At 40.1% G+C, this 22,483-nt stretch overlaps 1 protein-coding gene and 1 pseudogene across 8 annotated transcripts in view; one reads left to right on the forward strand and one right to left on the reverse strand.

Moving 5' to 3' along the window:
* BEND2 (BEN domain containing 2) overlaps window positions 1-22,483 on the reverse strand; it is a 60,834-nt gene that overhangs the window by 33,571 nt on the left and 4,780 nt on the right. For 5 of the 8 annotated variants that reach the window (XM_054471544.1, XM_054471542.1, XM_054471540.1 and 2 more), the window contains exons 3-5: window positions 18,967-19,082; window positions 9,858-10,272; window positions 818-964 (exon numbers count right to left, since the gene is read on the reverse strand). In XM_054471544.1, the coding sequence (XP_054327519.1) occupies window positions 818-964; window positions 9,858-10,272; window positions 18,967-19,082 (678 nt within the window). Of the gene's footprint in view, window positions 1-817; window positions 965-8,169; window positions 8,296-9,857; window positions 10,273-18,966; window positions 19,083-22,483 lie in introns of all 8 variants that reach the window. The other 3 variants (XM_054471537.1, XM_054471539.1, XM_054471543.1) reach the window with 2 other exon arrangements.
* LOC129024458 (heterogeneous nuclear ribonucleoprotein A1-like) lies at window positions 4,002-5,080 on the forward strand (annotated as a pseudogene).

A 22,483-nucleotide genomic window follows, 5' to 3' on the forward strand; every position in this document is an offset into this window, starting at 1 on the left:
AAAGAAAGAAACTACTGAGAAATGAAAACTTACATTTATACAAAAATGTGTACATGACGATTCATAGCGGCTTTACACCCAATAGACAAAAAATAAAAATAAAATAAAAACACAAAAAACCCACCAGACATCCCTCAGCAGGTGAATGGTTGAACAAAACATAGTATATCCAGACATGCAATACTATTCAGCAATAGGAATAAACTATTAATAGAAAAAACAACCTGGATGAGTCTCTAAGCTGAGTGAAAAAAAAATCCAATTCCAAATATGATTCCACTTATACAACAATTGAAAGAGATAAAATTATAGAGAAAGAGAAGAAATCAGTGGAAGCCAGGTGTTAGGGATGGGTCATGGAGTGTTAGGGAAGGGTGACCTGAGAGAGTTGGTGTGGTTATCAAAGGTAACACAACAGCGCCTCATGCTGACAGAAATGATCTCTACCTTGACTGTGGTGGTGGACACACAAACCTACTTGTGGAATAAAGCTGCATAGTACTAAACACACACACACACACACACACAAATAAATACAAGTAAAATGGGACATCTCTATAAGATCTGTGGCTTGTATAAATGTGAATATGCTGGTTGTAATATTTGTTGTATTTTTGCTAAATATAATTATTGGGAGAAATTAGGTAAAGGGTAGTCAGGATTTTTCTGTCTTATTTCTTATACCTGCGTATGATTTCTGAACTACCTCAATATGAAAAGTTTAATTTGTAAAAAGCTATCACTAAGAATTAATATTAAGAAAGTTGATGAATCTAGATGAGAGGGCTGCTTGTGATATCCATTATTTCAAACTCACCAAAATTAGAAGTGATGGGAAGATTTGAAGAGGCTGGATTTGGGGCACTCGTATTTCCCGATAAAGCTGGGTAATACACTGTCTGAGAGTTATTTTCCACGTTGGTTTCTGTTGTTCCTGGCATTTCAATAAGTATAATTTTCTCAGCTATTGGAAAAAAAAAGAATGCTCAATCATAAATTCTACATGAGGTAAAACTATCCTTCTGGAAAAACGGTAAAGACATTTCTCGAACAAAAGAAAACTAAAAAAATCTGTCCCTAGCTGACTTATCCATATAAAAGGTTAAAGGAAAATCTCCAGGCCCGGTGCAGTGGCTCATGCCTACAATCCCAATACTTTGGGAGGCGGAGACAAGTGGATTGCCTGAGCTCAGAAGTTCGAGACCAGCCTGGACAACATGAGACCCCACCTCTACAAAAAAAATTTAAAAATTAGCCAGGAGTGATAGCAAGTACCTGTAGTCCTAGCTGAGTCAGGAGGCTGAGGGAGGGTCACCTGAGCACGGGAGATGGAGGCTGCAGTGAGCCATGACTGCACCACTGCACTCCAGCCTGGATGACAGAGTGAGACAAAAGAAAGAACGAAAGAGAAAGAGGAAGGAAGGAAGGAAGGAAGGAAGGAAGGAAGGAAGGAAGGAAGGAAGGAAGGAAGGAAGGAAGGAAGGAAGGGAAGGAGGGAGGGAGGGAGGGAGGGAGGGAGGGAGGGAAGGAAATGTTAAAACAGAAAGGGTATGATGAAAGAAATCCTGGAGCATCAGGAAGGAAGAAAGACTGATAGAAAGACCAGAAATATAGACTGGGAGCAATGGCTCCACCTGTAATCCCAACAATTTGGGAGGCCAAGGTGGGCGGAGCCCCTGAGGTCAGGAGTTCAAGACCAGTCTAGCCAACATGGCGAAACCCCGTTTCTACTAAAAATACAAAAATTCGCCAGGTGTGGTGGTGGGTGCCTGTAATCCCAGCTACTTGGGAGGCTGAGGCAAGAGAACTGCTTGAACCTGGGAGGTGGAGGTTGCAGTAAGCCCAGATCATACCACTGCACTCCAGCCTGGATGACAGAGCGAGACTGTCTCAATTTAAAAAAAAAAAAAAAAGGAAAGAAGAGAAAAAAGAAAGATAAGAAATATAAATATGGAGAAACTGGATCACCCATACATGTAAAGCCTTTCTGGAAAAATGTTTGGCAGTTTCTTATAAAACTAAACATGCTAGTACCATAAGACCCAGCAATTGTGCTCTTGACATTCATGACAGAGAAATGAAAACTTATATTTATCCAAAAACCAGTATAGGAATGCTCAGAGAAGTTTAGTCCTAATACCAAAGAGTGGGAGGGGGGAAATAATGGCCTTCAATTGGTAAATGGTTAAAAACAACGATTGTACATCCAAACCATGGAAGATTATCAGAAAAAAAAGAGGAACAACTGATACACACAACAACCTGTATAAGTCTTTAGGGAATCATACTGACTGAAAAAAAAAAAAAACCTACATGCCATAAGATTCCCTTTATATTACACTCTTAAAGTGACAAAATTATAGAGGCCAGTGTTTGTCAGGGGTTAGGGAACAGTCAATGGGGAAGAAAAGGGTGACCTGAGAGAGGTGGGGGTGGTTATCAAAGATGAGGCAGCCTGGTGGTGATGGAAATGTTCTATGTCTTGACTGTGGTGGTGAGAATCAAACCTATTCGTGGAAGAAATTTGCACAGAAAGAAATACAGATACACCCACAGATTATTATAAGTAAAACTGGGGATATCTCAGTTATATCTGTGTATTTTATCAATGTCAATATCCTGGTTGTGTTAATTTACTATAGTTTTGTAAGATGGTATTGCTGGGAGAAAAGGGTAAAGCATAAAGGGGATCATTTCTATTATTTCTTACAAATACATGTGAATCTAAAATTATTTCAAAATAAAAATGGCTGGGCACAGTGGCTCACGCCTATAATCCCAGCACTTTGGGAGGCCAAGAAGGGTGGATCACCTAAGGTCAGGCGTTCAAGCCCAGCCTGGCCAACATGGTGAAAACCCACCTCTACTAAAAATATAAAAATTAGCCAGGCATGGTGGCATTCCCTGTAGTTCCAGCTACTTGGGAGGCTGAGGCAGGAGAATCTCTTGAACCCAGGAGGCGGAGACTGCAGTGAGCCGAGACCACACCACTGCACTCCAGCCTAGGTGACAGAGTGAGACTCCGTCTCAAAAAAAAATAAAAATAAAAGTTTAATTTTAAAAATGAGCTACTACTAGCTTGCATTAAGGATGTTGATCGATCCAGATTCAATAGTGTCACTTGTAATACAGCATCTGAAACTCACCAAAATCAGGTGTGAGGCCGGCAGATGAAGAGGAAGAACATGGGCTGCTGCCATTTCCCAAAGAAATTGGGCAATTCATTGTCTGAGGGTTGTTTTCCAGCCTGGTTTCTGCAATTCCCGGCATATCCACAGAAAGAACATTTTTCAAGTGCTTAAGAACTCTCAACCACGAATTTATACATAGTGAAATTCTCCTTGAGTAATGATATGGTTTGGCTGTGTCCCCACCCAAATCTCAACTTGAATTGTATCTCCCAGAATTCCCGCATGTTGTGGGAGGGACCTAGGGGGAGGTAACTGAATCATGGGGGCCAGTCTTTCCCATGCTATTCTTGTGATAGTGAATAACTCTCATGAGATCTGATGGGTTTATCAGGGGTTTCTGCTTTTGCTTCTTCCTCATTTTTCTCTTGCCACTACCATGTAAGAAGTGCTTTTCACCTCCTGCCATGATTCTGAGGCCTCCCCAGCCATGTGGAACTGTAAGTCCAATCAAACCTCTTTTTGTTCTCAGTTTTGGGTATATCTTTATCAGCAGTGTGAAAACAAACTAATACAAGTAATGAACAGGCAATAAGGACATTCTCACATGAAGGAAAACTAGGATTACTTATCCCTCATAGACTTGCCCTTAAAGAAAGGCTAAAGGAAAATCTTTATGCAGAAGGGATATGATGAAAAAATTGATCTTGGGCATCAGGAAGAAAGAAGGAACAGAAAGAGCAGAAATATGCATGCAGAGAAATTGGGTCACTCAGATGTTACTGGTGAGAAGATAAAATGATACAGCCCCGCCTTTCTGCCCGTGGACTCTGCTGAAGAAGCATTGTTAAAGTCTCTCTTCTCCCTGCCTTCATGCCTAAGTCAGAGTCTCCTAAAGAGCCCAAACAACTGAGGAAGCTCTTCATTGGAGGGTTGAGCTTTGAAATAACCAATGAGGGCCGGAGGAGCCATTCTGAGCAACGGGGAACGCTGACAGACTCTGTGGTCATGAGAGATCCAAACACCAAGCACTCCAGGGGCTTTGGGTTTGTCACATATGCCACTGTGGAGGAGGTGGACGCAGCCATGAATGCAAGGCCACACAAGGTGGATGGAAGAGTTGTGGAACCAAAGAGAGTTGTCTCAAAAGAAGATTCTCAAAGACCAGGTGCCCACTTAACTGTGAAAAAGATATTTGTTGGTGGCATTAAAGAAGACACTGAAGAACATCACCTAAGAGATTATTTTGAACAGTATGAAAAAATTGAAGTGATTGAAATCATGACTGATCGAGGCAGTGGCAAGAAAAGGGGCTTTGCCTTTGTAACCTTTGATGACCATGACTCCGTGGATAAGACTGTCATTCAGAAATACCATACTGTGAATAGCCACAACTGTGAAGTTAGGAAAGCCCTGTCAAAGCAAGAGATGGCTTAGTGCTTCATCCAGCCAAAGAGGTCAAAGTGGTTCTGGAAACTTTGGTGGTGGTCGTGGAGGTGGTTTACAGTGGGAATGACAACTTTGGTCGTGGAGGAAACTTCAGTGGTCGTGGTGGTTTTGGTGGCAGCTGTGGTGGTAGTGGATATGGTGACAGTGGGGATGGCTATAATGGATTTGGTAATGATGGAAGCAATTTTGGAGGTGGTGGAAGCTACAATGATTTTGGCAATTGCAACAATCAGTTTTCAAATTTTGGACCCATGAAGGGAGGAAACGTTGGAGGCAGAAGCTCTGGCCCCTATGGTGGTGGAGGCCAATACTTTGCCAAACCATGAAACCAAGGTGGCTATGGTGGTTCCAGTAGCACCAGTAGCTATGGCAGTGGCAGAAGATTTTAATTAGGAAACAAAGCTTAGCTGGGGAGGAGAGCCAGAGAAGTGACAGGGAAGCTACAGGTTACAACAGATTTGTGAACTGAGCCAAGCACAATGGTGGCAGGGCCTAGGTGCTACAAAGAACACATGTTTTAGACAAATACTCATGTGTATGGGCAAAAAATTCGAGGGCTGTATTTGTGATTAATTGTATAACAGGTTATTTTAATTTCTGTTCTGTGGAAAGTGTAAAACATTCCAACAAAGAGTTTTAATGTAGATTTTATTTTTTTGCATCCATGTTGTTGATTGCTAAATGTAATAGTCTGATCATGATGCTGAATAAATGTCTTTAAAAAAAAAGATACAGCCCCTCTAAAAAAAATTTTTTTAGCATTTTCTTACAAAACTAAACATGGAGTACCATATGACCCAAAATTGCATGCAAACTTGTTTACATAAAAACCAGTACATAAATGTTCATAGAGCCTTACTTGTATTGGCCAAAAATAGAAAACACCCCAGATGTCATTCAATGAATAAACAGATAAACAGTTATACATCCCTACTATGGAATAGTGCTCAACAATAAAAATGGAGGAACCATTGATGCATACAACAATTGGTATGAATCTCGAGAAAATTATGTTTAGTGAAAAAAAGCCATGCTCAAAAGGTTACACAGCATTTAGTTGCATTTAAGTAACAATACTCAAATAATGAAATTCTGGCAAACAAAGTGAGATTGCTGACTATCAGTAGTTAAGACAGGGCAAGATGAGAGGCAAGGGAGATTGGGGGAGGTGGCTGTGGTTTTAAAAGAACAATATGAAGGATCTTTGTAGTGATGATGGAAATGTTCTGTATTGTAACTAATAGTGGACATGTAAACTGACTCATGATTAAATTTCATAGAACTAAATACACACACAGAGATGTGGATTTAATCAATGCCAATATCCTGGATGCAGGATATAGTTCTTTAAGATGCTATCATTGAGGAAAATGGGTAAAGTATAAATGGGATCTCTGTACAATTTCTTACAACTACATGTGAATTCAAAATTATCTCAAAATAAAAAGCCTAGTTTTTTTTGTTTTTAAAGAGCTACCACTGACTTGCATTCAGGATATTGATGGAAAATAAACTCTCAGCCACAAATTCTATGCCCAGCAAAACTATCCTTGAAGAACGTAAGGAAAATAAAGACATTTTCACATGCAGGAACACTAAAGAAACCTGAAAGACAGGCTGAAGAAAAGTATTCAAACAGAAAGGAATTGATGAAAAAAGAAAATATAGAGCATCCAGAAGGAAGAACAATGGAAATAACAGAAATATGAATGTGGAGAAACTGGATCACTCACGCATTGCTGGTGGAAATGGAAGATAATACAGACTCTCTGGAAAACTATTTGGCAGTTTCTTATAAAACTAAACATGCTAGTACCATAAGGCTCACCAATTACACTCTTGGCATTCATGCCAGAGAAATGAAAACTTATATTTACAGAAAAACCTGTTCATGACTGTTCATAGCAGCTTCACTCCTAATATCCAAAAACTGGAAAAAAAACAATTTGATGCCTTTTCAATGGGTGAATGGCTAAACAAACTGTGGCATAGCCATACTATGAAATATAAATCAAAAACAAAAAGGAGGGTAGGCTGAGTGTGGTGGCTCATGCCTGTGGGGAGGCTGTGGCAGGCGGGCCACCTGAGGTCAGGAGTTCGAGACCAGCCTGGCCAACATGGTGAAACCCTGTCTCTACCAAAAATACAAAAATTAGCTAGGTGTGGTGGCACACACTTGTAATCCTAGCTATTCAGGAGGCTGAGGCATGAGAATTGCTTGAACCCGGGAGGCAGAAGTTGCAGTAAGCCAAGATCACGCCACTGCACTCCAGCCTGGGCAACAGAGTGAGACTCTGTCTCAAAAACAAAAAAAAAAAGAAAAGAAAGGAAGGAACTCTTGATACATGCAACAAGCTGGGTGAGTTTTCAGATAACTATACTGAGTGAAAAACACCAATCCCCCAAAATTACATACTGTAACATTCCCTTAATATAACATTCTTGAAGTGACAAAATTATAAACTGAGAACAGATCAGTAGTTACCAGGTGTTAGGGATGGGGCAGGTTGGAAGGAAAAGATGACATGAGGAAAGTGAATGTGATTATCAAAGGGCAAGATGAGGCATCATTGCAGTGATAGAAATGTTCTATGTCTTCACTGGAGGTAGACATTAAAACTACTTGTGATAACACTGCAAAGAACTAAATACACACACACAAATTAATTACAAGTAAACCTAGGAACATCTCAGTAAGATCTGTGGAGTGTATCAATGCCAATACCTTGGATGTGATATTTTACTATAGTTTTAAAGATGTTATCCTTTGGGGGAAATGGCTAAAGCATAAACAGGTCTCTGCATTATTTCTTACAACTGTGTGAATCTAAAATTATCTCAAACTAAAAAGTTTAGTTTGAAAAGAGTCACACTAGCTGACATTAAAAATACTGGTGAATCAGGCCAGGCGCGGTGGCTCAAGCCTGTAATCCCAGCACTTTGGGAGGCAGAGGCGGACAGATCACCTGAGGTTGAGAGTTGGAGACCAGCCTGACCAACATGGAGAAACCTCGTCTCTACTAAAAATACAAAAAAATTAGCCAGGCGTGGTGGTGCATGCCTATAATCCCAGCTACTTGGGAGGCTGAGGTAGGAGAATCACTTGAACCCGGGAGGCGGAGGTTGCAGTGAGCCGAGATCGCACCATTGTACTCCAGCCTGGGCAACAAGAGCAAAACTCCATCTCAAAAAAAAAACAAAACAAAAAACTGGTGAATCAAGATTAAATAATGCTATTTGCAATATGTATCATTTCTTTTTTATGTATTTATGTATTTATTTATTTTGAGATGGAGTTTTGCTCTTGTTGCCCAGGTTGGAGTTAAGTGGCACGATCTCAGCTCACTGCAACCTCTGCCTCCGGGTTCAAGTGATTCTCCTGCCTCGGCCTCCTGAGTAGCTGGGATTACAGGTGCCCGCCACCACACCCAGCTAATTTTTTGTATTTTTAGTAGAGACGGGGTTTCATCATGTTGGTCAGGCTGGTCTCAAACTTCTGATGTCAGGTGATCCACCCGCCTCAGCCTCCCAAAGTGCTGGGATTACAAGTGTGAGCCACCACGCCCAGCATTATGTATCATTTCAAACTCACCAAAATAGGGAGGGATGAAGACAGATAAAGAGGCAGTATTTTGGCCATTGTAATTTCCCACTAAAGTTGGGTAATTTGCTGTCTCAGTGCTGTTTTTACTGCTGTTTGCTGGTCTTTCTGGCATTTCTATAAATAAAAAGTTTTCAAGAGCTGTAATACAAGAACTTCACCCACAAATTCTATACCAAGCAAAATTATCCTTCAAGAAAGAAAGAGAAACAGACATTCACACACAAAGGAAAACAAAAAGAATTTGTCCCCAGCAGACTTACCCTTAAAGAAAGGTTAAAGAAAACTCTTCAATCAAAAAAAGAAAATGATGAAAGAAGGAATCTTGGAGCATCAGGAAGAAAGAACAAAAGAAAGAGCAGAAATATGCATTTAGAGAAAGTAGATCACCCATATATAGCTGGCAAGAATGTCAGATGGTACAGCACCCCTGGAAAATAGTTAGGCAGTTTCTCATAAAACTAAACATGCATATGTCCAAACTCATCACATTGGGTATAATAAATACGTGCAGTTTTTTACTTATCAATTACTATGGTTTGAAGGTATCCTTTCCAAAATTCAGGTGTTGCCAATGTGATCGTATTAAGAAATGGGACCTTTAAGATGATTAAGCTATGAGGGCTCCTCCCTCATGAATGGGATGGAGGCCCTTATAAAAGAGGCTTCACACGGCATTTTGAAATCTTGTCCTTCTACCTTCTGCCACGTGAGGACACAGTGCTCCTCTCTTGCAGAGGATGCAGCCCTCACCACACAAACTGGCTGGCACCTTGCTCTTGAACTTCCCAGCCTCCAGAGCTGTGAGAAACTACATTTCTGTTCTTTTTCAATGACCCAGTCTATGGTATTTTGTTATAGTAACACAAACAGACCAAGACATTAATATCTCAATAAAGGTTTGTTTTTTAAAAAAAAAAAACCTAAACATGCAATTAATATATAACCAGCAGTTGCACTCTTGGGTAATCATGTCAGAGAAATGAAAACTTTCATTTACACAAAAACTTGTATACGAATTTTCATAGCAGCCTTACTACTAATAGTCAAAAACTGGAAAAATAATTTCCTTCAGTAGATGAATGGTTAAACCATGGCACACCTATACCATGGAATAGTACTTGGCAATAAAGGAACTACTGAAACACACAACTTGGTTGAGTCTCCAGGGGATTATGTTGAGTAAAAAAAAGCCAGTACCAAAAGGTTACATACTATATGCATCCAATTATATAACAATACTGAAGTGACAAAATTATAGAGATGGAGAAGCGATCACACTTGCCAAAGGTTAGGAATAGGTAAGTGGGGGAAGGAAAAGGAGGATGGGTTTGGTTATAGAAAGGCAATACAAGCAAACTTTCTGGTGATAGAACCGTTCTGTATCTTGACTATGATAGGAACATACAAACTTTCTCATCTGATAAAATTGTTTGAAAAAAAAGCCAAAAGTCAGACACACAAATGAATACAAACTACAGTCTTATGAGATGTTACCACTGGGGAAAATTGGGGAAAGGGTATCTCTCTGTATTATTTCTTACAACTACATATGAATCTATAATGGCTTCAAGATAAAACTTTTAATTTAAAAAATAACTAACACTAATTTGCATGAAGGGTGTTTTAAAATCTAGATTGAAAAATGCTACCTGTAATATGTGTCATTTCAAACTCACCCAAATTAGGATGGAAGCAGAAAGATGACAAGGTTCTACCTGGGCCCACGTTTTCATTTTCTGGTAGAGCAGAGTAATTCACCATACCAGGGTTGTTTGCCAGACTGGGTTCTCCTCGTGACAGACCTGCCATAGGTACTGCTGTAGTAGCGTTGGCAAATGAGATGACAGCATTGGTACTTTCAGCACCTCCACTGATAAAGTTCCATGGCATACCGAAGCAAGGAAATGAGCCACCTTGTGCGACACACTGCTGTAATGAACTTGAGGAGACAATTCTGGGATATGATAAACTCTCACTGAGGTCTGCTTCCTGCAGTTCACAACATGCTGCTGACTCAAGAGATGTTACAGCAGGGCTGGCCCAGGCATGGGTTTCCTGCCTTTCCGCTGGCACTGATATGCTAGACTGTACCTATCCAGGGTAAGAGAACAGAATGAGTAAAGTTATTTTCTTCGGTTCCTAGACTTCAATTTCTCCATGAGACATACAATCAAACTTTTTTGTGTAAATCCAGATGACCTCTAAAATGACACCAACCCAGTATAAATCAACTGTAACTTAAAATGAGGCTTAAAAAGTTGATTAAAAAAAAACAAGCATTCCTATGTACTTTCCTTGCAACATCATTTTCCATTGTTAAGGATAAATGCTGTACTTTGATTATATGATTTTTATTCTTCTTCAACCCTACATTTTATACATGATAATTACTAACATAAAAATACTCAGTGTTGTAATCTGTCAGACCTAAGCTTCAGCATTCTTCCAAGGGAATTTTAGTCCCCCATCTGCTATAAAAGTAAGTAGAGAAAAGCCTTGCTAATGTCAGAGTTACTAGTTCTCTATCAATTCTAACTGATTTGTGTCTTTAGGAGCTAGAGGTTTATCAAAGTTGTAAAAATGTTTTTGTAACACATGTTTTACCAAAGGTGGTTGCTCCCAAGAACATTGCACTTCTGAAACAGCTCCACAAAGATGGTCAACCTGCGTAGTGGTATTTTCAATAAGATCTTCTAAATTCTATTATATTTAAAAAATAGTAGCTCATATTTCAAAAGAAAAATAACATGTGAAAATGCCATTAAGTCAAATGTTAACTGCTAGACACAACAAAAGTTCTCAAGCCATCAGAAATGTCTTGCTCCTATTCGAGGCCTGGCTATAGGTGACACAGAGCCAGGAGGCTGAGCTCAGGAGCCCCAACATCCCCTCTGCTGCTCTACCCCGTGCAGGCACTGAGGATGCTCTAATGCCAGCAAATGAAAGTGCCACAATGCCTCTACACCAGCACATTGATGATGAAGACACTGCACATCAAGGAAGGTGCTATTTTAGGAAAGAAATCCTCAAATCTGCTAAAAGGCCAAAGACTCACTTTATAATGTTCATACGTAACATATATGTTCATATATGTACAAATATGAAGTCTATATTATATACAGACAGTGAGTGTTCCACTCCAGAAAGAACATTGAGCCAAATATAACAGATGTGACTTTTGGCTTCAAACATTTTAAAATCATGCAGTCAACAACTAATCTTACAAAACCATTGAGTACACATCCCCTACGTGCCAATCAAGCATATATGACTGATAAAAATCTGAGAATTCTTCTTGAAATACACAGAAACTTTGGGCAAAAAAAAAAAAAAAAAAAATACACTTAAACAAAGGGCCAGAAACATTTCCTCATTCATTCACTCAACTAAACCTTTATTGACGGCCTTCCACCTGGCAGAACTACTTTGCTATGTGTTGGAAACATGGACTGAATAAAAGCTCGTAGCCAGGCACAGTGGCTCACGCCTGTAATCCCAGCACTTTGGGAGGCCAAGGCAGGCGGATCACTTGAGCTCAGAAGTTCGAGACCAGCCTGAGCAATACAGCAGAATTCCATCTCTAACAAAAAACAACAACAACAACAAAAACTCCGTGTCTAGAAAAAAAAAATACAAAAATGTAGCCAGGCATGGTGGCATGCACCTGTAGTCCCAGATACTTGGGAGCCTGAGGTGGGAGAATCACCTGAGCCTGAGAAGTTGAGGCTACAATGAGCCATGATTGCGCCACTGCACTCCAGCCTGGGCAACGGAATGAGACCCTGTCTCAAAAAAAAACAAAACAAACAACAACAAAAAAAAAGCTCCTGTCCTAGAGGAACTGCCATCTCAGCTGGGAGAGAAACAAGTAAAGAGAGGATTCCAATAGACAAAGAGAGGATTCCACTGGCAGCCTGGAACAGTGGTTTGCAAAGTGGTCCACAGACTGGCAGTATCAACATCACCTGCAAGAAATTAGAAATGCCAAATTTCAGGCTGTACCCCAGACCTCTGGAGTCAGAAACTCTGAGAGTGGGAGCAGTGGTCTATGTTTTCACAAGCCCTCCAGGTGATTCTGATGCTCCCAGTGAGAACCACTGGGCTATGACACTGAGGTAAACAATGCAGGCTCTAGGGGAACATGGTTGGCGTCAAATACTAGAGTCCAGCCACTTATTGGCTGTGTGACCCTGAGCAAGTTACTTAACCTCTCTGTGCTTCAATGTCCTCATGTAGGGAATCGGGATGAAAATCTCTCTCAGGGTTCTCTTGAGGACAAGAACCTTGCCATAGTATTAGGTTAATACTAACAGTAACAACACTACACTACGCCCAGTCCAACAGTGCTCAGTGGTCTCTTCATGTTACTGTTGTTATTACCAGCGCCATGACACAGGCAGGAACAGGAGGCTAAGCATGCACAGAAGAGTGGGCCTAACCCAGGCTGGCAGTCATGGAGAGCTTTTCAGAGGAGGTGAGGTCTGAGGTGAGAATTAAAACATGAGAAGGTGCTCACCAGGTGAGGATGCATGGAAGGGTTTACAGGGTAGAAGAAACAGCAGGTTCAAAAATACCCAGAGAAAAACAGGAAGCCAGATGTGGAGACAGCGAGTATCAGTGACATTCCAGGAGCGAGGCTGTCATGGGAAGGAAAGAGTGAGGATGACAGCAAACGAGGGATGGGAGGCAAGAGAAGTGGCTTCTCCAAGCTGTGGGAGAACACGTAGAGGGGAAGGAGGGTCAGGAGCTAGAGCCAGAGGAGACAGAGAGGGATGCCTGATGGGGGGCAGCTCTGAGTTCGGGGAGGGGACTAGATGCAGAAAGAAGCAAGGATGTCAGCCCTGGCCACTAGAATAGTCGGGAAGGGGTCAGAAGAAGGGCGGGGATGGGGGCAGTTGGTTGGCTGTGGGCACAGATATGAGGAGTCGGAGGAGAGGACTGCCCCAGGCGCTCCACTGTCTCCAGGAGTGAAGAGGCAGGACTAGGGGGCTGAGGTAGGCCGGGGACTGCCAACCGAGGGCGTCCTCCTCTGCTCCCAGCTAAGCAGGACGGAAGTGGACTCAAGAGGGAACTGGTATGAAAGAACAAGGCAAGCTGCAGCGCCACCCCTGTGATCCAGAACGGGCAGGGAAGGAAAAAGCCAGCCCCTTAGGAGCAATGGAGAGGAGCCATTGGGGCCATTTCAGGCTGACCATGGCCCTAGGCACCTCCCCCCACAGATGCTGCCTCCCACCCCAGTGTGCAGGCTTGCCGAGGGGGACCCTGGCCTAGCAGTGCAGGGGAAGGCAGGCTAGGGAGAACCTGCTCCCTCCCTTCCCAGCTCGCCTCTGCACGCACTTCCCCCCAAGACTGCATGTGTCCCCTGGAAGCACTCTGCTTCTGTTCTCCCCCATGATCATGATAAACGCCCAAACAATTTTACTTTCCAAAATACTTTAGTTCATTCCATTCAAGAAACATTATATACGGTAAGAAACATTTTTTTAATAAACCTTCATTACCTCTGGCTTAGAACTCACAAAATCCCCAGAAATCACATCTTTACCAACATGGTGATTCTTATAACACCCCCTCAAAACCACCTAAGGTATGGTTCTTTACAAAACCTTGATGGGCTGCCAGTTTGTTTCCATTGAGACATCTTGATACACATTCAAGCACATACTAAATTTCATCCATATCAGCCAATTTCCTTTAAGGATTATTTTGGAGAAATTAAATGTGAAACAATCTAGATGAAAGAGGCTTAACTACATTTGATCAGTTATGGGCTTTTTTTGTGAAAAAAAAAGGGGGGGCTATAGAAATTATTTTTACTTCAAATTTTTCACCTTGGGATACTGTTCTAACTAGAAATTTTTTGAAAAATGTATCACAATGAGATGATAATCATACAGAACTTGACACAGCAAAATTTCTATTAATAGTACAATGGCGGCCAGGCACAGTGGCTCACGCCTGTAAGCCCAGCACTTTGGGAGGCCGAGGTGGGCAGATCACCTGAGGTCAGGAGTTCGAGGCCAGCCTGGCCAACATGGTGAAACCCTGTCTCTACTAAAAATACAAAAAGTAGCCAGGTGTGGTGGCGCACGCCTGTAATCCCAGCTACTCGGGAGGCTGAGGCAGGAGAATCATTTAAGCCCGGGAGGCAGAGGTTGCAGTGAGCCGAGATCACACCACTGCACTCCAGCCTGGGCAGTAAGAGCGAAATTCTGTCTCAGAAAAAAAAAAAAAAAAAATAGTACAATGGCATTAAATGTGATTTAAAAAATTTTTTTAGCTCAGTATTTCAGAAAACTACATTTGAGAGACAGAACTTCATACTTTACAACAGTGTTGGAATACAGAAAGATGGTTTCTATCATTTTCATCACAAGAAACTTCATTGTTCTATTAACATTATAAAAAATAGGCCAGGTGCAGTGGCTCACACATATAATCCCAGCACTTTGGGAGGCCGGGGCGGGTGGATCACAAGGTCAGAAGACTGAGATCATCCTGGCTAACACGGCGAAACCTCGTCTCTACTAAAAATACAAAAAATTAGCCGGGCGTGGTGGCACGCGCCTGTAGTCCCAGCTACTCGCGAGGCTGAGGCAGGAGAATCACTTGAACCCAGGAGTCGGAGGTTGCAGTGAGCCGAGATTGCGCCGCTGCACTCCAGCCTGGGCGACAGAGCGAGACTCCATCTCAGATACATACATATATAAAATAAGTAGTCAATGTCTAATATCACTAGGAGCCAAAGTAAGCACTATAAAAAGAACAGTTTAAATATTTATATTTTTAAATTCTTTTTGTTTCTCCCCTATGTTCCAGAGGATTTCAGAAGTCTTATAAAGCCAAGAAAAAGAGAATATGAGAATAAAAGAGCTGATTAATAAAGGAGGTAGGCAAAGAAGTTATTATATAAGAACCTAGGTTTAAGAAAAGCTACTGAATATCGGTATGAACATATAGTTTTAATATATAGCGAGATCGAAATATAGATGTATGTGTATGCATGGATTAGGATACCTACATTTATTTCCTAGTTCTGTCCACTGAGAAGGCCTAGGATCAATGACACTAGAGGAGCAATGAACTCACCTAGTGTCCAGATCTTGGTTTCTAAATACCAGTCTCCAACTAAAGGAACCAGGGCTCCTTAGAGAACAGTTGAATTTCAGAGCTAAGACAGGGAAAGTACAGATGAGCCTAGACTGTCTTGTGATGTCAGAAGACAAGTGAGTATACAAAAAAGGTGGGGGAAAGTCAAAAGGCCATGGGAATCAACGGCAGGAGCTCCCAATAGCCAAAGCTGGAAAATCTGATCAATGAAGAAATAATTACAATACTGGATTATAACTCATATAATGCAATAAATGTCCATGAGTCCATATTAATATGAATATACATAATTGAATAAATAAATAAGTAGGAGATAAAGGACAGCTCTCCCTTGCAAATGCATTCCAATTAATAAATCCAGAAGGAATGAGGGAAACAGAGAATCAACATAAGGCACACACCACAATAATGGCTGCTGCAGGTAAAATCCATGCATGGATACTAATTTATCTCGGTGAGTTGAAGAGAAACAGGATATTAGCAGAGTCTCAAAATCCCCTGCCACCCAAAATCTTTATCGTGGGCAATGGGGAAAAATAACAGTAACTTTACTGTGGAAAAATCTGGAAAACATCATGTTAACCAAGTGATCAATGTTAACATCACCAATAAAAAAAATATCAACACCACGTATCCCCCAATATGATTCAATGAGGGGATAACATCACTCATGTGTTACTCTTGCCAAAAATGCATAATCTCGATCTATTCAAGAGAAAGTATCAGACACACAAAGAACGAGACATTTTATAAAATAACTGACCAGTAGTCATCAATAGTGTCAAAGTCATGAAAGACAAGGAAAGAATGAGGAGCTGTCACAGACTAGAAGAGGCTAAGGAGACACAACTAAATTCAATGTGGGATACTAGATTTTATCCTGGAACAGAAAAAGGACATGGGATTTGGTAGGAATGGCAAATTCAAACAAGGACCACAGTTTAGCTAATAGTACTACACCAATGTTCATTTCCTGGTTCTGATAACTGTGCTGTGATTATTACAATTACCATAATTTTAAGTTATACAGGTAAGTTAACATTAAGGGAAGCCGTGTGAAGCATATATATGAGAATTCTCTGAAATATTTTTGCAACTCTTCTGTAAATCTATAATTATTTTAAAAATTAGAAAAGCTAATGAAACTGGGTACAAAAATGCTGTGAATTTCCTACTAGATAAGGAAAAGAAGGAAACAAAATGCTTCAGAGCTCATTGTCTAATGAAAAGAAGCATACAGATTCAGGAGAGAGAGATATTTCCTTAAGCCTGAGTTCAGAGTAATTCTATAGTATATATGAAGACTGAAAAAGAATCCAAATTGCTTTCTTGGAATATATTTGGCAATGAGCATTTAATATTATATAAAGATTCAAAGTCTGGTATACACTCATTAATGATACTTCCACCTTCTTCACAATCAAGTATTCATGTTATTGTCTAAGGAAAATTTATTAATAAACCAAAAGAAAATATGAAAGAAAGAAAAGTTCAGAACTTCCATTTCACTTTCAAGAAGCACCTAAGGCCTATTTGTGATATCAAAGGACCTTTGCCCATTGCAAATCCTACAACTACAGGAAAAGATATATTTGCAGAATTGTGTTCTCATTAACCCAACTACACTTAAGACACCATTTTCATCAAGCTTAACCATTTATATACTTCGTGGTAGATAAACGAGTCTTCTAGCACCAGAACTGCTTTAAAAGCAAGTATTTCTAACCATGAACAAAGAACCAAATGTTAAATGGCTTTTGATTTTCAAATAAACCAACAGTGACACTCTGTGGACAAGACAGGAAACACTTAACCATCTATTTTTCTTGGTAAATTAATCTGTAAATCATCTTAAAATATTTTTGGAGTAAGGCAGGGTATAAATAAGTAAACAGACAATAAATAACAGTAAATTATGTTTCTGTATAATTATTCTAAAGATGAATTGTGGGCCATAAGAATAATTTTAATATACACATACCAAGTAGTTACCTACTTCTTTGTTTCAAAATACATGATAAAAAATTAACCGAATTAGCCCAGGATTACAAACTTATTAGATGGCAAAATTATATCAAATTATAATAGATATTAATAATTGTAAACAAAATATTACCATCTTACCCTTGTATAGTGCTTCATGCTTTCCAAAGTGCTTTCAGATAATTATGTACAAAACCATGACACTGGGCAGATAATTAGCATTATCCCCAAAAATGAAAATATTGAGGCTGATAGAAGTTAAGAATTGCCTACACTACTTATGTGGCACTGATATCTACATCCTTATGTAAGTAAACAAATACATTTTCTGTTAAGCCAAATTATATATAGTTTAATAATCTATTTTATTCAACTTCAGAGATCAAAAAGCACAGGAGAACATAGTGGTAATGTAAAACAGTACGACCACTTAGAAAAACTGGCAATTTCTCATAAACTTTCACCTACCCCATTACCTAATACTTCCACTCCCAGGTATTTACCCAAATTTAATGCAAACATAGGTTCACAAAGAGACTGCCATAAGCATGTTCATTGTCACTTTACTCCTAATAGCCCAAAACTGCAAACAACCCAAATGTCCATCAAAAGAATGGACAGGCCGGGTGCGGTGGCTCACGCCTGTAATCCCAGGACTTTGGGAAGCCGAGGCAGGCAGATCACCTGAGGTCAGCAGTTTGACACCAGCCTGGCCAACATGGCGAAACACCGTCTCTACTAAAAATACAAAAATTAGCCGAATGTGGTGGCGGGCGCCTGTAATTCCAACTACTCAGGAGGCTAAGGTAGGAGAATCGCTTGAACCCAGGAAGTGGAGGTTGCGGTGGGCCGAAATCGTGCCATTGCACTCCAGTCTGGATGACAGAGCAAGACTCCGTCTCAGAAAAAAAAAAAAAAAATGGGTAAGCAACTTATGAGTATTTATATGACAGAATACCACTCAGCAATGAACAGGAATGAAATATTAATACTATGAAACAAATCTCCAAAACGTTCTCCTCAGGAAAAAAGACTATGACCCAAAACAGTACATACTGTACAATTCTATTTATGTGAAGTTCTAGAACAGGCAAAACTCATCTAGGATGGAAAAAAAATCAAAATGTATTTCCCCCAAAGTTAAGGGAGATGGGGACTTACTGGGAAGAGGTCCCAGGTCACTTTCTAGGGTGATGAAAATGTTTATTACGGTCTTTTTTTTTTTTTTTTTTTTTTTTTTTTGAGACAGAGTATTGTTCTGTCACCCAGGCTGGAGTGCAGTGGCGCAATCTCGGCTCACTGCAACCTCCGCCTCCGGGGTTCAAGCGATTCTCCTGCCTCAGCCTCCCGAGTAGCTAGGATTGCAGGCATGCACCACCACGCCCAGCTAATTTTTTTGTATTTTTAGAAGAGATGGGGTTTCACCACGTTGGCCAGGCTGGTCTCAAACTCCTGACGCCAGGTGATCTACCCGCCTTGGCCTCCCATAGTGCTGGGATTACAGGCATGAGCCACTGCGCCCGGCCAAAATGTTCATTATCTTCACGGGGTGTAAGTATACACATTTATCAAAACTCACTGATTTGTGCATTTTACTGCATGAAATTCAACTCCATTTTTTAAAAAGAAATACAGCAGAATGAAAAGAACGAAGAGAGATTTTCACTTTAATAAACAAACCATAACATCTACCTCTGGAGTACATAATCTTCCTCTTTTTGGCAAATCCACTTCCTCTGAGTTGTAACTGTATCTTCTTAAATGTACTGGGTGGTTCATCTGTGAAACTGTTTGGTCACCATGGGCTACTGTGAAGCAATGCATTAAAAAGTTATTTCATACACTACTCTCTTAATAACCTTAATACGGATATGCTCTCAGAATGCTAACTCAAATTGAATTGGACTTTGGGTTGAATTTTAGAGTGACAAAACAAGAATTCTTCCATGACCAATTTAGAGTAACTATTTTAAAACTGAAGCGCTATATTACTTATGACTAGGAATAAGAATCAAATCAAACACAATTACAAACTGTGAAGTGACTGCTTAATAACTTAAAGCCCACACAGTAAATGCTGGAAACAAATGAACAAGAGAACACAAGGGCTAACTGCTTTTGTAAAGGAGCCCCAAAAGGCCCTTGACTAAGGAGATGGCATTGTGTCCAAAATGTAAGCCAGGAATCTATTCTAGATCGGGCCCCCACTGCTATGTGAGCTGGCAAGACCACTAGAGACACCACCTCCTCATCTGCCAGGTTAACATCAGTTGAGATGATCTCTAAGGTCCGTTTCAGCTTTCAAGTTAGGATTGCCTTATTAAATTTTACATTAATCCTAAATAAATGGATGTGAAATGTAAGCCAAACAATCTGGAATTAGGAAGATCTGGTTATGGCTCTGAGTCACCTAACTACGGAACTAGAAGAAGACATTGGCTGCAACAGTATTGGATTATATCTTGTACTAGAGATTTGCTTTAAAAGCCTGCATCACAGTTACTGGGAGTGACACTTTAATGAAAGAGCTACTTCACTTAAACCTTCCTGAGCCAGGGCAGTAATGAGAGGCACAATTAAGGGATTCAAGTTTCATCTCTTTCCTGTTTCCTTTCATTCCATAGTGGAGATCCTAATGACCAAGGACCCAAAAGAGAGAAATCAAAAGGGGATAAAGAAAATGGGAGAACTAACTCTCAAGTTAGATAAATGCAGACTAATGTTATATAGAAATATCAAGTTATAAAATACCTCCAGGCTAGACCCGGTGGCTCACACCTGTAATCTCAACATTTTAGGAGGCTGAGGCAGGAAGATCACTTGAGCTCAAGAGTTGGAGACCAGCCTAGGCAACATAGCAAGATATCGTCTCTACTAAAAATAAAAATAAAAATAAAATAGCTGGGCATGGTGGCATGCGCCTGTCATCCCAGCTACTGGGAAGGCTGAGGTGGGAGAATTGCTTGAGCCCAAGAGGTTGAGGCTGCAGTGAGCTGTGATCATGCCACTGCACTCCAGCCTGGGTGACAGAGCGAGACCCTGACTCAAAAATAATAAGAAGAAGAAGAAAATAAAAGATACAATAAGATACCTCCAAACTGAGCTGTAACTTCAACCAAATTTTATTTTTTAAGCTGTTTTGAGTTTTTTCTGACTATAATGCAAGCTATAAGTAATTAAATTCTGATGTATTCAAACAAAGGAACTATACAGCAATGAGAATAAACCAACTATTGCAGCACATAGCAAGAAGTAAAAAAGCCAGACACAAGCCGGGTGTGGTGGCACGTGCCTATAGTTCCAGCTACACAGGAGCTGAGCCAGGAGAATCAATTGAGCCCCAGAGTTCAAGTACAGCATGGGCAGCACAGTGGGACCCTGTCTCTGAAAAAAATGCGAGATATAAAAGAGAGTATAGCATATGATTCAATTGGTGTAAAACTCAAAAACAGAAAAAAGTAATCTATGGTGGGAGAAGTCAGGATAGTGGTTACCTTACAAAGAAGAGTAGTGACTGAAAGTGGGTAGATAGGATTCTAGGGAGCTCATAACCTTATATTTCTTGGGATGGGTGCTGGTTATATGCATCTATTAGTTTGAAATTTATTTAAGCTGTATATTTATGATGTGTGCATATTTTGTATGTCATAGACTTCCATAAAAAGTTCACCTATGGCTGGGCATGGTAGCTCATGCCTGTAATCCCAGCACTTTGGGGGGCTGAGGCAGGCAGATCACTTGAGGCCAGGAGTTCAAGACCAGCCTGGCCAACAACGTGAACTCCCCTCTCTATTAAAAATACAAAAATTAGCCGGGCGTGGTGGTGGCAGCTACTCAGGAAGCTGAGGCAGGAGAGTCGCTTGAGCCCGGGAGGCAGAGATTGCAGTAAGCCAAGATCACACCACTGCACTCCAACCTGGGCGACACAGAGAGACTCCGTCTCAAAAAAAAAAAAAAAAAGAAAAAAAAAGTTCACCTAAAAAATTCAGCTCATTATAAATAATTCAGAATCTGAATAAAAAGAGAAAGCAATCCATCAGCAATAAATATTGTAACCTTTAAATACATTTATTTATCTTACTCATGTATTTTTAAGGAATTTTGTGTGTCATTTATAATTTTAAAAATATTTTTAAATGCCTGCATAATATTCCATTTTATGGATGTCCAGAGGTTCTGTTATCTGTTTTCCACTGTGGGACATTTATATGGCTTCTAATTTTTCACTATTTTGATATAATGATGTGTATACATTGAAAGGCAAACATTTATCATTTTAATCATTTGTAAGTATACAATTCAGTGGCATTAAATATATTCAGATAGTTGTATAACTATCATCACTATCTATACCCAAAATATTTCTATCATCCCCAACATACACTCTGTACCCATTACACAATAACTCCCCCTCACCTCAGTCCCTGGTAACCTCTATTCTACTTTCTGTCTCTATGATATCAGATGTTCTATAACACATTAAAGAAGTATCCTGCTAGCCCTGCATATAGTTTTAAAACCAAAACAGATAAGTGGTATCAAATGACTTTTTTGGTATCAGATCAGGGATCAGCAAACCACAACCTGTGGACCAAATCCACTTTGCCACCTGTTCTTGTATAGCTCATAAGCTAAGATGTTATGGACTTTTTTTACATTTGTAAATGGGGGGAGAATATTTCATGAAATGGAAAAATTATAGGAAATTCAAATTTCAATGACCATAAAGTTTTATTGAAACACAGCCACAGCCATCTGTTTACATATCAGCTGCTTTCATGCTATAAAGGCAGAGTTAAATACTTAAAGCAGAGACCTTATGGCCTGCAAAGCCTAAAATATTTACTATCTGGCCCCTTACAGAAAAAATTTGCCAGTCTCCAACATAGGCAATAATATTTCCATGTTTTAAAGAGAAGAAAATCCAATTCTCTAAGCAAAGGGCAAAGAACAAATTGTCATATAGCTAAGGAAGAAATATTCCAAGGAGTTAACGTCTCATGGCTCTCTGTACAAGTGAGGATGTGGATGGTCTCACATTTCCTAGAGAGCCATTCAAAGGACCAGTGGCTACAGCAGTTCTGGTTGCAGGACTCCACTTTCCATGGGGTCTTGGATGCCAATGTAAATTTCAAATTCCAATTGTTTATTGTTGGCATGTAGTAAAGTGATTAACTTTTGTATATTAACCTGTTTCCTGCAACCTTGC

Source organism: Pongo pygmaeus, chromosome X, assembly GCF_028885625.2.
Source record: "Pongo pygmaeus isolate AG05252 chromosome X, NHGRI_mPonPyg2-v2.0_pri, whole genome shotgun sequence".
In the NCBI taxonomy this organism is placed as follows: Eukaryota; Metazoa; Chordata; class Mammalia; order Primates; family Hominidae; genus Pongo; species Pongo pygmaeus.